The sequence below is a fragment of the Temnothorax curvispinosus genome, unplaced genomic scaffold, assembly GCF_003070985.1.
Source record: "Temnothorax curvispinosus isolate PA1 unplaced genomic scaffold, ASM307098v1 QBEX01000305.1, whole genome shotgun sequence".
NCBI lineage: Eukaryota > Metazoa > Arthropoda > Insecta > Hymenoptera > Formicidae > Temnothorax > Temnothorax curvispinosus.
In genome coordinates, this window is record NW_020210085.1 from 406,349 (window position 1) to 422,735 (window position 16,387).

Genomic DNA, 16,387 nt, shown 5'->3' on the forward strand with positions numbered 1-16,387 from the left:
AATATAATAGATAAGCGGAATAATCTGTGACTGGTAGCACACGTCACATATTTCATTCCGTGGCGTGAAACTACCGCGGTATCGCTGAATGTCAATAACAACCGGCAATCGGCATTCGTGGACCGCCACCGATGCAGCGTCTCCCCGTCTCGCGTTCCACGCGGCAGCTTGACATCATGCAGCTGCGTCTCGCTATGGATTCAACTATAAATTACACCCTACCTTGGATAAGGCTGGTCGTGTTTCTCTTTTCAGCATACGTATACACACATACACACACGCACGCACGTATATGCATGGCGCAACTCGCTCTTTACGATTCTTTAATATCTGTCGCTAAACTTTCCCATGAAAGCTAAAGCGCGCCCGCTGCTAAGATCGCGGCGTAACGCATGCGATAGATTTCATTCCTTTACGGCCTCCTTAGCACACATTTTGTCACGAGCCACCCCACTTGTTCCTTATCACATTCCACGCATGCGGTCATATATACATTCCGCGCGCTCGAGGCGGAATGTCGACGGAAAGTTGTGCCGATCTCCGTCAAGATATTTCTTGCATTTTCATATAATATGAGACGAAACGTTCGGTATCAACAAGATATGCCGATATCCCCCTTCTTACGATATATACTAACTCTTTCTATTGATAAGTTTGATAAGTTTTGTCATATTCGTGCGTGTCGTATCTAAATTCAAAACTGACGGTGCAGCACCTGTAACTGGCACGAATTGCACATTAAATGTTTTATAATAATGATGACACTAAAATCAGAAATATTATAATATTATATAATAATTAAATTTTTATACGAAGCATCAAACGTTTTACGTGAAAAATAAAATGCCCAAGATCGAAAATAACATCAATTTATATTGAATTAATTATTTGACATAAAAATATATAACAAATTCGGTCGCTTACGCTAATGCGCTCATGCAAAAACTACTGTAAAGTTGTCTAATGATAAAAACATAATAAACATTCAATGTTTCGTATGAACAATTAAAAGCGTAAGATTCATCATGATTGTCGGTGCGCATTTACACTGATTCTGCGCACCTTCGTGTCGTAGGGCGCATTCGCGGTATTATGAGAGAGAGTAAATATGTATAAACAAAAATTCCAGTAATCCGTGATTTTATTCCCACGGGGACTGATTCTAATAGCAAAATAGCCAAGGTTCCGCGAATAGAGTCGTCCAAGCTGAGCAGCTTGATTTATGCGTGCACGCACTTCGCATCCTGTCGGGGAGATATTCCGCGCTTTCATATAACGAGACCTGGTTCCTCGCCGTCGCCGTTGTGCCGTTTCTTTTGTTCGAATGAGAAATTGACAACGAGATGAGGCGACGTAAAAGGAAGGAAGAGAAAAAGGAAAGATAAAAAAGAAGCGGCGTCGGTCGTACGAGAAGTGCGCGCCGCGTGAAAGCAAACTGCGATACAGACTTGCTCGCGGAACGACCGGCCGCGGCGCGGCGTCGTACCGCGAGATAAGTAGAACAATCACACATAATCATATGCAATCTATCAGAGAAAGTGGGCTAATACGGGCCACGGTGGACGGAGGTGATATTCCAACACCTTTGTCTCCCGAGGAGATTTCGAAGCGCTGGGCGATCTGGAGCTAGGATACCGCGCGCGCGTTAACTTGAAGTATAGATATAGATAGAAGAGAGAGAGAGAAAATGAGCCTGGACTTATCGACCAACGACTCGGCGGCTTGACTCACTTCGCGGAAGTAATAAAGAATTTTAAGCGTTTCTTTTATGTGTACGCGCGAACTTTACGTCCTGGTTGGCGTGCGCTCGGTGTCGATTCATGTTTTTGCACGGTACACGCTTCCTAAAGCCGCGCGCTTACTTTCCTCGCCGGACACCGATCGGCATATCTATCCGCCTGGTCCTCGCCTCGCATTATTAATCATCATCGGTGTCGTTGATCGTAACTACTTGTTAGACGCTTCGCGTTTTCTAATAGCTACCTGCGGATGTAGAATCTGGACGTGAGATCTAGACGTTGTGATCTATGGAGATCAATTAAAATCTGCAAATATCTCGATTTTCCTGTTGATTTTTCTCTCTTAATCGAAAGGTAATTTCTGTTTACGCAGGTACTCCAACGAGATATAGAGGCGCACAGGCGTATCGTCAGATCGGTTGCCAAATTGGGAGACAAAGTTTTCGCGCATCAGCAGCAACAGCAGCAGCAACAGGAGCAGGAACAGCAGCGAAAGAAGAAACAGCAATCCTCGCCTTTGGGAATAGTAACGTCATTGGAGCTACATTGGCAGCTTCTGTGTCTACGCGTCCTGGAGTGGCAGTGTCACATTGAAAACCGCGTATCTCATATAAGAAATAAGGTAACGGTTCTATTATTCGTCTCTTACCTTTCATGAAAGAGTACCTCTATATCTTACTTGAGATGTAATGTAAAGAGTCGACGCGATTAAACGGCATACTTACGAACGGAGGCATTAAATTTTCTCAGAGATAATTATGAGACTTTTTTTCTCTCACTCCGTGATTTGTTTTTTTTTTCCACCAAGTCAGAGTTGCAGAGTGTAATCGCCCAAAGCGAGAAAAACGTGTAAAGGTGATTAAAATACAAATAGCGTATAGATAAATTATAATTAAAATATGGAACGCCGTGCTCATTCCACCGCTTCGTATTAAACTTCATCGGTATCTCGCGCCCCCCACTACACTGCTGATCGTAGTAATTAAACTGAAACTTGTGGGAAAACGCGTCCGACAATATCGATCGACGAGGATGAGCGAATGGGCGATGTCAGGAAATAAAGGGTGGAGCCGAGCAATAATCTGCTAGTGCGCGCAATTGACGGAGATGTTTCACAATTGACGGCCATTAAGAATAGTATATTGAGTAGTCACGGCCATTATTTTGTTGCTCGTCGCAGAAAGAAAACTCTAAGCCAGTCTAGGCAAAGCGATATTTCAAATCTCACCGCGGACACTCCTCTTTAATGAAATAACTTTCCTTCCATTAAACTTAATGACTTACGCATCAACAAACAGAGTAGAAAGACCATTGATAAGATGAAAATTCAATTTGAGATTGAATTAGTTTGATAAACGAATTTGTGAGAGTTTATGAGATAGACGCAAGATAAATTGACCTAGAAAATTTATTCAATGTAAAAAAGCAATATTTGTATATTGTTAATCCTCAATTAGCACACATGTGCTAATTCGCACCACTTTTTTTTCGTTCACCAGCAGTGTGGCATTTGAGGTGGTCCAATCGAGGTGTGCTAATTGAGGGTTAAATAACTCTTATAACGTATATAATATCGATCGAGTAACATAATTGATTGTGTATTAATTCTAATATTAGAATATTAATTTTGATATTCTACACAGGCGCGGCGGCAAACGCGCATACGATTTCTTATATATCCGACACGCTTACCTGCCGTTCCAATCGCTATCCCTACCTTGCCCTTTACCTGTTTAAACTTGTTAAAATCCTGTCGAGAGATTTTCTTTTATGGGACCTGCCTCAGGTATCCCGTCGAAGGTACAAGATCCGGTCTTTGGACAGAGTAACTCAGTAATGCGTCAAGCGTTCGGCCAACCATATCTCTTTCTCTGTGTCTCTCTGTCTCTCTCTCTCTCTTTCTCATTAATTCCAACCGCGTCGTATGACACAGTCGTGCTGATAGTAAGCGATAAAACTTTATTAAAACAAGATAAGTCTCCGTACGCAGAAGCGTTCAACATTTCGGAACACGACAACGAGAGGTGCAGAAATATCGCGAACAATCCGACAAATTTGTTCCGATCGGTGAAACGTTGGCGATTATCGAGTAAAAGGGATATTGATTTCATGTTTCAGAACGCCGTGTCTAACGGCTGCAGTAACGACAGCGACGAGGAACCAGTCACGAAACAGCCTCGTCTCAGCCGCGGACGATCGCGCGGCTCCGGAGCGGAATCGCCGGGACAGTCCGCTCGCTCGGCGCGCACCGAACGCGCGAAGCGCGTTGCCGGACGCCCGAGATCCGAGCACCGCGATCATCCAGTCTCCAATGAGAGGACCGAGCAGTCGGACAGCGACGCCTTTTCCGAGAATCAATCCGTCGGCGAAGGATCGTATTTCGAGGTACGCTTGAATTCGCATCGAGCGCCCATATAGGGACGAGCCCGTGAGGCTCGATTACGCGATTTCGATTGAGATCCAATTATTCACGAATTGAAACGCTCCCCGTTACCCGTCCCCGTAACTCTGTGTCGTGACCGCATAGCGAGCAGCGAAGAGCCGTGTCGTTATGGAAATATTATAGGAATCGTGCCGGGAATGAATCACGCGACTGACAGAAGTTATATTTGTCTTCCAGCGGGATGTAGAATAATCTGAGGAAGATAAGAGTGACTCCGTCACGCAACGATATCGGTACTAAAAAAAAAAGTTCAGATATAAATTTAGATCAAATGGATAAGTCTCTTTTGCGATGCTCCTTATAAAATGGTGCGCATAAAATCTATATCGATCTTCCGTTTTTATCTCGCGTTCTTCTATCTTCAGCAATTTTCGCAAAATAATTGCAAAAGACGGGAAGTGTTCTAACGTAGTTGTTCCACGAATTGACAGCCGCTATTGTTCTCCATTCTGCTGTCGCGAAACACGACTATTACAAGTCATTGACCCGGTTTTCGAGCGCTGCGCGATTCATGCATAGAAATTATTAGCTCTACTCTCTGAGATCGTAGTACCGTAGGCATTTTTTCGATGCGAACGATAATGGGCGGATCTCGCTGTAATTAATTTATTGTCGTTGTACATTACTACGATAGACGGGAATTTTCATTAACGCTTAATAGACCTCGATGAGCGCGTCGCGAGCAAAGTACGTCTGCGCGAATTGTGCTTCCTCTTTGGAATCTCGCGCAACTGCGGGAGTTAAACTAAAATCATCTTTTAGCCTTAACGAAAGATAAGAGGAGCGTTGTTACCACCACTTTACGTCGCGTAGGCTAAGAGAAGAGCCGCGTATCCGAATGTGTTAAGTGGACTAAGTCTCGAAGGCTGCGAAGAAGAACGGCTTCTGTAAAACGAATGGGGCACGCATGTACAGTGAGAAGTCTGTACGCCACGTGATGATCTTGACAAAAAGTAGCGGTCGAATTTGTAGCAAAAACCGTGACATCCGTGTCGGACGGAATGGTCTTGCGAGAGGCCAACAAAGTAGCGTCTAGTGAAATCATAGATATCCCATAGGCTCAAGTTATTCTTTCACTTTAATACACCGATATATCATTTAGCGTTAAAAAACTTGTATTTGATCAATACAGTGATGCACTCCTTTTCATCAGCGAATCATTTCACTAATCATTTCGCTTCTGAATAAAACGATATAGAAATTTGAAAATAGAAATGAAATTAATCTTCTAGAAATCTTGTCCGATAATTGATCGTCTTTTCAAGCAAGAATTTACTGATAATGCACGCGCAAATAATGTACGCTATCAATATCAATATAATTGATACACACGCTTTCTACGGTATGTAGGATGAATTGTGTCAGCTGGGTGTGATGGACGCAAGGTCCGACGAACCGGCAAAACGAGAGGCCACCAGTTCCATTACGTGTATCGCGCGAGACCGCGGGGAAGAGGGTGACGTCGAGGAAAGCGGAGCGAGCGACAGCGAGCAACACGACATGCCGCCCACACCGGACACCGTGCCGATAACGACGTCGACGGCGGCGATGCAGGGGACGTGCGACGAAATCGACGCGGCAAGCACCGTGCAAATCGAAAGTACAGAAAAATCGAATAACGGTCTGCGGACGAGCGAACTTGTGAAACGCGGGGCAACGGATGAGGCTGCTTCGTTCAACATGTGAGTTGCACATGTTCTTCTTTTTTTTTTCCCTACCTCGCTATCTCGTAACGGTAAAATGATGATTGCTCGGGAACTGATTATTCCTTATCCCTTCACTTTCCGGTTACCCTTGGCTTCCGCCGAAGTAACAACCGACACGAGACATTGTTTCCTGATGTTTAGGTCCGACAGAAAATCGAAGAACTGCGCTACCTTCTACTTTAAGCATTTGGACACCGACTCCGAGGCAGATTGTAGTCAACTAGTCCAGGAATCGTCCAACACAGTGGAGGATTCCTCCGAGGAGGAGTGGACTTACACTCCTGCTCATCGAAACAGCTCGTTTGTCGTTTCGGAGCAGCGAAGAACGAACGTTGTGGTTCGTCTGGATTTTGACGAGCGTCCGCGGGTCGATATCTCAGAAAAAATGCATTTTGCGCAAAAAATGAGTCTAGGTAACGAAAAAGAAACGGAACGTGACGACCGGGAAGCTCAGCAAAAAGATAGCGACGATGAAAAGAAGAATGATAAATCAAGTATCGAAAGGTTGATCAAAGAAGTTGAAAACTTGATCGGCGAAGAAAGACATAAAGCCTCGCGCACTTTTCCGCAGTTAGAATTCGAGGAGAAAAACATAACGAACAATCATCGAGCTAAGTATGCGCGCGTGAGAGAATGGTTGAAGTTGAACGCGTCGAGAAGTTACGAGGGCAGATCGCAGGTAAATTAGATCAATAGATTTCTAGAAAAATAGGAAACGAACAAAGTTAAATCGAATCTTTTTTTCTTGGATTGAATCAAATATTACTATCATAGTTGACATAAAAGTTTTGCGTATCTAAAATTATATACTATTTGTGGTGTAAAGATTATTACGGATTTTGCAAGAAAACATAACACGTGACACAATTACGTATAACGGCGCGTATATTACAGCCATTAGATAGCTGTGACGCCAGCGGTGAATACACGACGGAGGAGTCCGATGGAGAAAGACAATCGATATCGTCAGATGATTTGCAGAGTAGCGTCGCGACCTACCGCCGATTCGAAGGTGCTCTCGCGTGTATATCGCAATCCCCTTCACAAGAGATACTCGATTGCGTCCAGAAAACGCCCGTCAACGAGCTAACTCCTGACGAGAGTACGCCGAAGGTCGTAATGCGATCGAGACAAAAAGCGAAAGGATCTAGGCCGTGGAGCGTTTCTTGTATCTCGCAAATCGGAGATAATCCTACCTTAACTCAGATAAACAATCCCATTTTACCATTCTCCATATCGGAGACTGCGCTTCATCAGTTGGTCGCGACCCCACCTACAAAATCCGTATCTTTCGATGCTGCGTAAGTACATCAATTTTTAATCATTTTTACCTGTGTTTTGTTTTAATCCATTGTTACTTTTCCGTGTTAAATAAGAGTTTGTTATCGAATATCGTAATATTGCAGAGGATCACGGAAGTCGTTTAATAATTCCGCATCTACTTTATTAGAAGAGACTCTTATATGTTCTGACGATCGCGTAGCTAGAAATATATCATTCCGCAGAAAGAAAAATAGATTGCGTAAGAAGACTTTGGTAAGGAAGATTTTGATTATAAAAAATGTTAATATATTTGCCGAATTAGTTTTCGTTAAATGTATTTCTTACTTCGTATCTCGAGTTGTTTTGTAGATCAAACTTAAGTCGAGGATGATAAAAATTATTGATTTGCATTTATTTAGGGCCGTAAGAGTGAATCTAGTTCGGAAAGTGCGCACGCCAATCATCATTCAGCGGGAAGCGATGGCAGCTCGAATCAGCAACGCTCGTCTCGCAAAATGAACTTAAATCGCACAACGCATATAGTTTCGAAAGAAAACTGCCATAGTCGTTCCACGACTCTCGTTAAATCTGGGTCTTTCTCAGGCTGTACCGTCCATCAACAATTACACGTAGAAAAGACGCTTGTCAATAATTCTACACCCCTCAGGTTACTTTGCTGCAAGTCAATTGCTTCCACGTTGGAGACGGAAGGCGAGGATCGTGATTGTGCTCAAGGACACTTCGCTTACAATAATGATATATTGAACACCACGCTGAATAGCAAAGAGCTAGGCAATCAGCAGTTGAATATAGACAGTGACGTAGAAATGAACAGTCTCGGTAACAATTCATTATCCGAACAGGCCTGGGATAATTATGTGGTAATATAAAATTGCATAGCATTAACAATAACAACTTATAAAAGTATTGTCTCTTTATCTACATTGATCAATCTTCGTTGATTCGCAGGAGAAATATATGAGCGAACCTTACAGCGAGCCATTAGATGTAGAAACGGCTCGACGATTGTTGGATTTTGGAGATGACTATCGAAACTTTCTTGATAGCCAGTCGGAATGCGCATCTAGTATAAGCGCAATTCCTGCTTGTTCGCCATTGCCTAAGACTCGCACGTACCATGTAGGTCCCTTGTTATTATACTGTCTCGATCAAGTATCTATATTTTTTCTATAAAAAAAACCTTTATGCAAAGGGAAAAGAGAGTACAGATTTAATATGTGTAATTGTGAATTAACCATATTAATAATGTTTATGTATCCATATTGAATATTGTGCCATTTTAACATTGATCAATACATGTCCAATCGTTACATCATTGCATAAAAAAAAACCTTTATGGGAAAGGGAAAAGAGAGTACAGATTTAATATGTGTAATTGTGAATTAACCATATTAATAATTTTTATGTATTTATATTGAATATTGTGCCATTTTAACATTGATCAATACATGTCCAATCATTACATCGATACAGATACACTCAAATAAAGCATTATCGTCTTAAATTATAGTTACAACAAATAAACTTTTCAAGCAATTATATAAGTGTTTTATTTTTCGTAATATGGTTATGCAATATTATATACTAATTGCATGTAGATTTTGTGGTAATGTTTTATTAATATAAGTTCTAATAATTAAAATGTTAATTGCCCTTACTATAGAATAAGTATGGTGAATAATTGAACTATAGTCTTTCTCTGTTAAAGTCTATTGACGATTGCAATATTATATTGATAAATCAAATCTTGAGACAACAATACAATGGCAATAATAAAACCGTATTATCTGTAAATAATCAAGAATTTATCTTTGATAATACTATAGAAAAAAAGAAAGAAAAATAAAAAATGTCTAACATAAATGATCTCATGTTTTGTATGACTCTAATGCGTTCATGGACGGTGCATCTGTACGTGTATTGTATCTGTGTAACGTTCTGCATGAATTCCAAGGAGGCGTCGTGCATTATATAATCAAACGTTCATGCATTGTGATTATATTCTAGGAAATCGATTACAGTACGGAAGATAGCGATAATGACGAGGAAGATTTACGGAAAATTGCGGAAAATTCACAAGCGCAGCTTATACTTGCTGAAAATACTTTCGTAAGATCCACTGGCGCAGTTCCTACAGAACTTGTACGTATTTTCTTACTAATCCTTGCAATACAGTGCCCTGTTTCCGTAACATTTTGTAGACGCTTCTGGAGTACGGTTTTTACTTCATCCCTTATACGCTTTATCCGTTATTTCGCTTTATCTCGTAAGTGATTTTATTAAGTTTGCACGTCGTATGCATATATACTGTATAAACGCATGAAATATAAGTTGTTTAATTATATTTAAGTTTGCATTGATTATAATATTGTCTCCTCTCCTATAGCAATAACACATAAAACATAACTGTTTTAATAAGTGATTACAAATTATATTTTATTTACGTTTTAATATATAATTTCAATTATTCTTAAGGACATAAAAAAATCTTGTGTTCGTGTAACACAAATAAGATTTATGTGTACCATTTGATTAATTTATATATTAAGGTTTGCAGCGTTGTGTGTTACTCTTTCCTCTTAAAAAAAATTCTTCTGGATTGTGATGACTACATTCTTAAAAACTTCAAAACTATTCTTTAATTATGTGCATGATTCTTTATTTCTTTAATAGTTTTCTTCTTTTTCATACTATGAAAGTTTTGCATAGCAAATTTTATAATCGCGATATTGTGGGAAGATTGTTTAATCATAGGAGATATTCGTTTACTTTTTATTAACTAAGATAATAGAATAGTGTAATCAAATGATTAATTAGATGCACTGTTTTATATTTGATCTGTGTCATGACAGAACAGACACGTTAGTTAATGGAATTTATCCTTTTTATCCCTAATAGGCCGAAGTGGAATCTGCATGTAAAGAAAACTTAGGATGTTTGCAGACCGTGCTGGAATCGCAAAACGGATACTTGCGAAATGAAAAATATTTGAAACAAATTCGCGGTGAGTACAAGCAGTTAATCAATTTCATGTCATTCTTTTTTATAACTACTACTTTGTGTCTGATCGGGTTTGTCCTGCTTATTTCTTGACGGTGCGCGGTGAGAACGATATCTTCCAGCAACACTATTTTCATATTATTGCATGTTAATACATAGTGTTAGTAATGCATGTTAATACATATATAATGAAAAATTTTTGTATTTCTAAAGAAAATGTGCTCATATTATTTAATCGTATCTGCCGTTATCTTATATCATCAATACAATCGCATTTATTTTGTTGAACGGGTAAATAGATAACAAAGATGTGAATATCCGTTTCTATCGCACAAAAATTTGATCGCATACAAGTCTTTTTCTACCGTCAGTAAGCGCGCTAATGAAAGTTTCAATTCGTCTGTGTCAAAATTAGATGTAATCTACTTTGTCATTGCGAAACCACTGTCCTAGTTCGACCGGTTTAACATTTATACTGATGACTCATCAGTATAAATGTTATATGTATAGCAAGAATAGCAAGAACCTAGGAAAGTTTAAATCCAATTTTAATCCAACTAATATTATTTATCTATTTTGTATATATGTATTTTATTATTTATGTTAAATAAAAATCTTTATGTTACTCCGCTTATTAACATGTTTATTACAGTGCATCTAATACTTTCTCTTTATTTTAACCTTTTGCCTGCACAGTTTTTTGTATTACCGTTACTCGATAAATGCTCTTTACAAATCTTTGTACTTGATGTAGTAGGGTAAAGGTAGAAACAGAGAAAGTAGTGTCAAAAGTAAGATAGAAAGCGAAGAATTATGCGCGAAAGAATATTATATGTGGCGATCAGATACATATAATAAAAACTATGTGTACTAATATTCATTTCTCTTTGTACACGCGTGCTTGCAACATTATTCGTGAAACTAAGAGATGCAAAATGTACATTGTAATTAGAATAATGAATGTGAAGCAATCGTGCGCCGCTTTCATAGCATCTAAATCGACGTTATACACGACACAATTTGCTTTCCAGCCACTAAAGTTTGAACAGGCGCACCCGAGTATAGGAGAAAGCAGAAAATGAAAACGTCTATACTCCTAACGACCACACGATGCGATTATAAATCGTTCCGCAGTATTGTTTATCCGAGGCATCATCGGTGTCAAGAGTAACTGAAAGCCGATTGAAAGCTTCCAACTGTTTTACGACCCGCTTTAGCGTATTAAGCGTGCCGTATAAGCGTCAGATCGGATTAACAAGTTTACTCCGATCATAAATCTAACGAGATCGTTAGGTCGCCGATCGTGCGTACACATGGGTGCCGTGGTGGACGCGTAGGTGGATACGCACGCTGCGTTTGTAACGCGAACGTATCTCGGAGTCCGAGACCCGTCTCGCGCCTTATATGAAACTTAACGACGCTCCGGTTGCTCCCCAGGGCCACAGGAACTGGTGGTAGTGGCGATGCTGCGCTATCCGCGGTCGCGCATCGGCGTGTGCGAATTGCGACTTGCACGTACGCTCGTGCAATCGTATCGCCGCTACGTCGAGGCGTATCACGTGGGCACGGTGCTCCCGCCCGCGGACAAGCGCCGTGCCGTGCCGTGCCTCGCAGTGTTTCGATGCGTCCGAACATTACCGGACGTTCGTCCATCGCATCCGCGTTGCGTTTCGGCTGTCCGTCAATTGCAATTTGTCGGAAGGGACACCCGCCTCCCGGACGGCCCACGTGCCCATCTGTCGTTTCGAATCTGTCAGCCCGATGCTCGCACAAAGGGAAAAGATCGCCCCGAACAGTTCGCGTACGTATTGTTACCTTTGCCGTCATCGTTTCGCTATTGCTGTCGTTGCGCAGTTAGTGCAATTAGCTCTATATCGTATCGGTCTCGAGAAACGTCAAACAATTGTCATACTCAAAGTTCTTTTTTATTCTTTTTCGAACACGGTCGTTAAGCCTGTATCAGACTACGGCGTGGGATTGAGATTGGATTGAAATTTTACCAATCAGAGCAAAATTTACTAAACCTGAGATCAGTTTTCTTTATTCTGATTGATTAAATTTCAATCCAATCTCAATCCCAATCCATAGTCTGATACGGGCTTTACACTGTTAAATGTTAAAAAATGCAATTTTAAACTAGTACCTTGAGTTAAATAACACTTTGTTATTTTTAGCTATCATGTGTATCGAAATTTATTATTTTAACACAAAACAGTATTATTTTAACTCCAGTTAAATTAACGACATATTAAGCAGGAATAGTGACGACCTATGGAATAGTTAAAAATTGACTGAAATTGAGTATAATTTGACACTACGAATTTAACAGTGTATGCTTGCGCGAAAGGAAATAACTTAATTGCCTTGGATGGCTTTCGTACGAAAATTCACAAGATTACATAGCTGTATACTGCCGAATTACATATGAACTAGACACGACTGTAATAGACACGATTGCTTATTCAAAAGTGACGTAAACGGAAAAGCCGCCGACGCGAGTATACGATGAGAGCATCGATGAAAGGAGACCAAGTAAATGCTTGTACAAACAGATGTTCGGATAGACTGCCCACAAGAAATTTGGATGATATAAGAACGTCATCTCGAAATATTATTTTTCAATATCATCTCAGAAAATTAAAAAAGGCGCCGCTATGCCAAATGTCAATTCTCGATCTTTTATTACGAATTTAAAAACGTCGTATTGTAGTGTCCTTCTTTTCGAATCTTCGTATTGTTGCGTGCAGTAATAATATACAATGACCATACAGTAATGCCGTTCCGTTACCCGCCGAATCCATCGATCATTCTCGCGATATCTGCACCGTTCGAAATGACGCGACGCGACTGCGCCGCGCATGACGTGACGCTTGTGCTCGTGATCGTCGTTCCACTTTTCCGAGACGGAATAAAAAAATCGCGATCAGTTTCGTGAAAGTAAATGACGCTAAAACCTTCCTGAAAAATATCGGACGCAAAACTTCACGATTAAAAATATGTATTCTAATGTGTTGAGAGACCGACCCGCGTGAAACTAGCCAACAAAAATTGACCACGCGCTCGACCCGGTGCGAACCGTTTATGCATCTTCCCCTTTGTGTTTCCCATCTAATTTGCGAGCATGTATGCGTGTTTCCGCGAAAAATGCACCGTGCGTTACGTCGTTCGAAAACATCGTCGGACCAGCTGCGTTCAATGGCGATTTACGCTCTGGCGATCGTACGCGGCGAAGCGAGGAGAGTACGATCGCACGAAGCGTGCGTTTCCGCGATGCGCGTTTACATATGCACCACGTGTACAGAGCGAGCTTCGTATCGCGTTCGCATCGCGTTCATGCCGCGTTTTTTTTTTCCTCGCTGGTACGTACGGTCCATCATTTCCTGTAGGTCAATGCAAAACACGATACTTTCTACGCGTCGAATTCTTCCTTTCGCATTCCGTACACGCCTTCCTTGAACGATGTAGCGACGACTTTTACGACGTTGCGACGCCGCCGCCGCCGCGTTAATTCGATCTTTCGCTTCTTCAATCCTCCGCATCCGTATATATCGTTTCTATCATGCTGACCGCGCGGTTTCGATTTGGAAAAAGTGGCCGTCGTGAAAGAAAGTGGCTGGACGGAAAAGAGGTCACGGAAGCCGTACGGTACAAACACAAGTATCTTGACCTTTCAAATTTTTTGTTCACGATCGTTTTACATAACTGGCTGATGAGGGCCACGAATCGTTACAGATACCGTTATTACGGATAACAGTATAGCTCTTTAATGCTCGGAAACGAAACGACATGTAGGAATATAATTGCTGTCTTCTTTTCTTTCATGAGGCTCGCTGGAGAAAGAAAGAAAGAAAGCAGGTGAACACATGAATGCGCATGTCGAGTATCGGAATAACATATGTCAAATTATTACCGTATGTAATAATATAGATAAGTCTGTTGTGCTTTTGTGCTAAGTTAATATTAGTGACGTTAGTGCTATTTTCGCATATCAAGAATTTTATATAAAGCTATATATATTATATTTTTAAATTATTTTGTAAAAGAATTAAAGTTTTATAAATTTTCTATAAATAATTTTCGAACGTCGACACAACTTATTTTTAATATGATATGCTGAAGATTTCTATTCGTCTATCTTACAAACGGATGTAAGAAAATTGATTGGATAACGTTAAAGCGTTATCATTTATCTTAAAATGCTGTGTTATTAATGTTGCACTATGTTGTATAATTCGTTTAGGTACGATTGAGAGATGGGAGAGCTTGGCATCGCGAGTCAAGCAAGTGCAAAAGGCCAGCGCTCGTCATCGCGAACTGGCTGCCATGAAAGCAGAATTCAAAGCCATGTACGATCGATTTTCCGATTACGAAGTCGTCCTGGAGCAGTCGAGCGTGCTCGATGATCGCATTAATGAGATCACTGTAAGTTATTTTCAACATTACGCATATTTTACTTCACATATACGCGCGCTGATTTGTATATAAGTTATTTCCAAGAAGGATTTTCTAGTATGTAAAGTTTTCATTTATTTAGATTAAAGTTTTCTCTGACTGAATTTCATTAGCATTATATGTATGTGAAGTACGTGTATGACTTGCGTTTAATTTTTTGTCTATTAGATGCGATTTGAAATCACATTATTCTTAGGAGGATATTATAGATATCTTTTTATCAGTAGCGAGTAAATTACACATGTATGTTACATATGATAATTTATGTACGGCCGGTAAGAGTATACCGATAGAGATGTATCCTCTTGTGCTAAACAAGAGATCTTCTACTCCAACTCGATTGATACGATAGAGATTCCATTTTCTTGCTTTTTAGCGAAGCTAAATAAATTATAATCGCAATATCGACGATTTGATCAACGCGATTACCTTATCCGTGTGCAAAACTCTTCATATAGTGCACCAATTAATATTAATTTAAAGCATTATCTGAATAAAAAAATATCTTTATTAAATAAATAATTCTGGAAAAACATATTTGTTAATAACGAAGCACCATCGCGTAAATCTCTTAATATTATAATATTAATGAGATAGTCAATGATATATTAAGAAATCCCGATATCTGAGAATTTAGGAAGTGCTTACGTTGGCGATCCTAAAAATTCGAACAAGTGAAAATTCGAATTTTTCGAACGTGCATCTCGAGTGCACGCAGTTCCTGACGAATTTCTACAAGTTCTTCGGGAATCGAATCGCGATGAGAAAGCGCATTATTGGAAATGTCTCTGGTACGGCGGGTAAGACAGAAAAGTCAGAAACTGGGGGTAGAAAGCTTCGCCAAGCAGTCGCGTTCGGGGAGGGGGAGGAGAAAGAGGAAGAGGGAGAGGAGGAAGAGGAGGAGGAACAAAATGAAAGCGGTCGAAGAAGGTGGACTAAGGGATGAGGGAGGCGTTGGCGAAGACGGGGGGGGGTAGAGAAGCCGAGTAGGAGAGAGCAGTCAGGAACCAAGTAGAGAGGCAGAGGTAGTGGCGTAAAAGCGTAGTCGTGTCGCACGTACGCTCGTCTGACGGCGACGTGCTCGGCATCGCAACTCGCGAGGAGAGCGAACGCCGACGAACCTAGCTAACCCCGCTCGGTGGAGTTCCACCCCCCGAGAGTCATCCCCCTTCGATCCTCCCGGCACATTCAGCCCTACCGCGGAAGCCCTCCGTGAAAGCTGCCGCCGCCACCGCCGCACCTCCGCACCCCCGCAACATCCTCCGCGCCCTCCCCAGCCTCATTGCGAAGACCAAACACATGCTCCCTATCTATCATCAAGATGTATTAGCGTCCAACATTTGCCGGGTGAACTCGTCGCTCTGCTGCATTATGCACGAGATGTGTAGCTCGCGCCAATCCGCGCCGGTCCGAACGCGGGAGCCGCACTCTTGGTTTTACCTCCTTTTCCCCTTAGTTTTTTTCTTTTCATTTACCTCTCTCATGCTTTTACCGTCGTCAAAGTCCCTGATAGCGAGGAAAGTTTGACGCGGTCGTAAGACCCGCGATGTCGTACGTCCCCCGGTCACTGAGGGGGTCACGCGGTCCCTCGCACGGGAACTCTGCACAGGCCGAGTACCCGCGAAAAGAGTCCGGAATACATAAACGCCGACGTCGAGCGCGGATGGAGACCGTCAACAAGCTGATTGCGTATCGCGGATGATTGTCCGCCGCGCGACGCACGTGGTGAGCCCGCGATTGGGATGCAGGCCGCGCGGCACCGA

The 16,387-nt window shown here is 41.4% G+C and overlaps 1 protein-coding gene across 1 annotated transcript in view; it reads left to right on the forward strand.

Annotated features, from left to right (window-relative positions):
* LOC112452726 overlaps positions 1-16,387 on the forward strand; it is a 43,809-nt gene that overhangs the window by 11,514 nt on the left and 15,908 nt on the right. Inside the window, exons 7-17 of the mRNA XM_025013078.1 lie at positions 2,113-2,361; positions 3,858-4,124; positions 5,533-5,864; positions 6,030-6,567; positions 6,783-7,189; positions 7,295-7,424; positions 7,571-8,032; positions 8,121-8,291; positions 9,180-9,314; positions 10,071-10,176; positions 14,413-14,594. Coding sequence (XP_024868846.1) covers positions 2,113-2,361; positions 3,858-4,124; positions 5,533-5,864; positions 6,030-6,567; positions 6,783-7,189; positions 7,295-7,424; positions 7,571-8,032; positions 8,121-8,291; positions 9,180-9,314; positions 10,071-10,176; positions 14,413-14,594 — 2,979 coding nt within the window. The remainder of the gene's footprint in view (positions 1-2,112; positions 2,362-3,857; positions 4,125-5,532; positions 5,865-6,029; positions 6,568-6,782; positions 7,190-7,294; positions 7,425-7,570; positions 8,033-8,120; positions 8,292-9,179; positions 9,315-10,070; positions 10,177-14,412; positions 14,595-16,387) is intronic.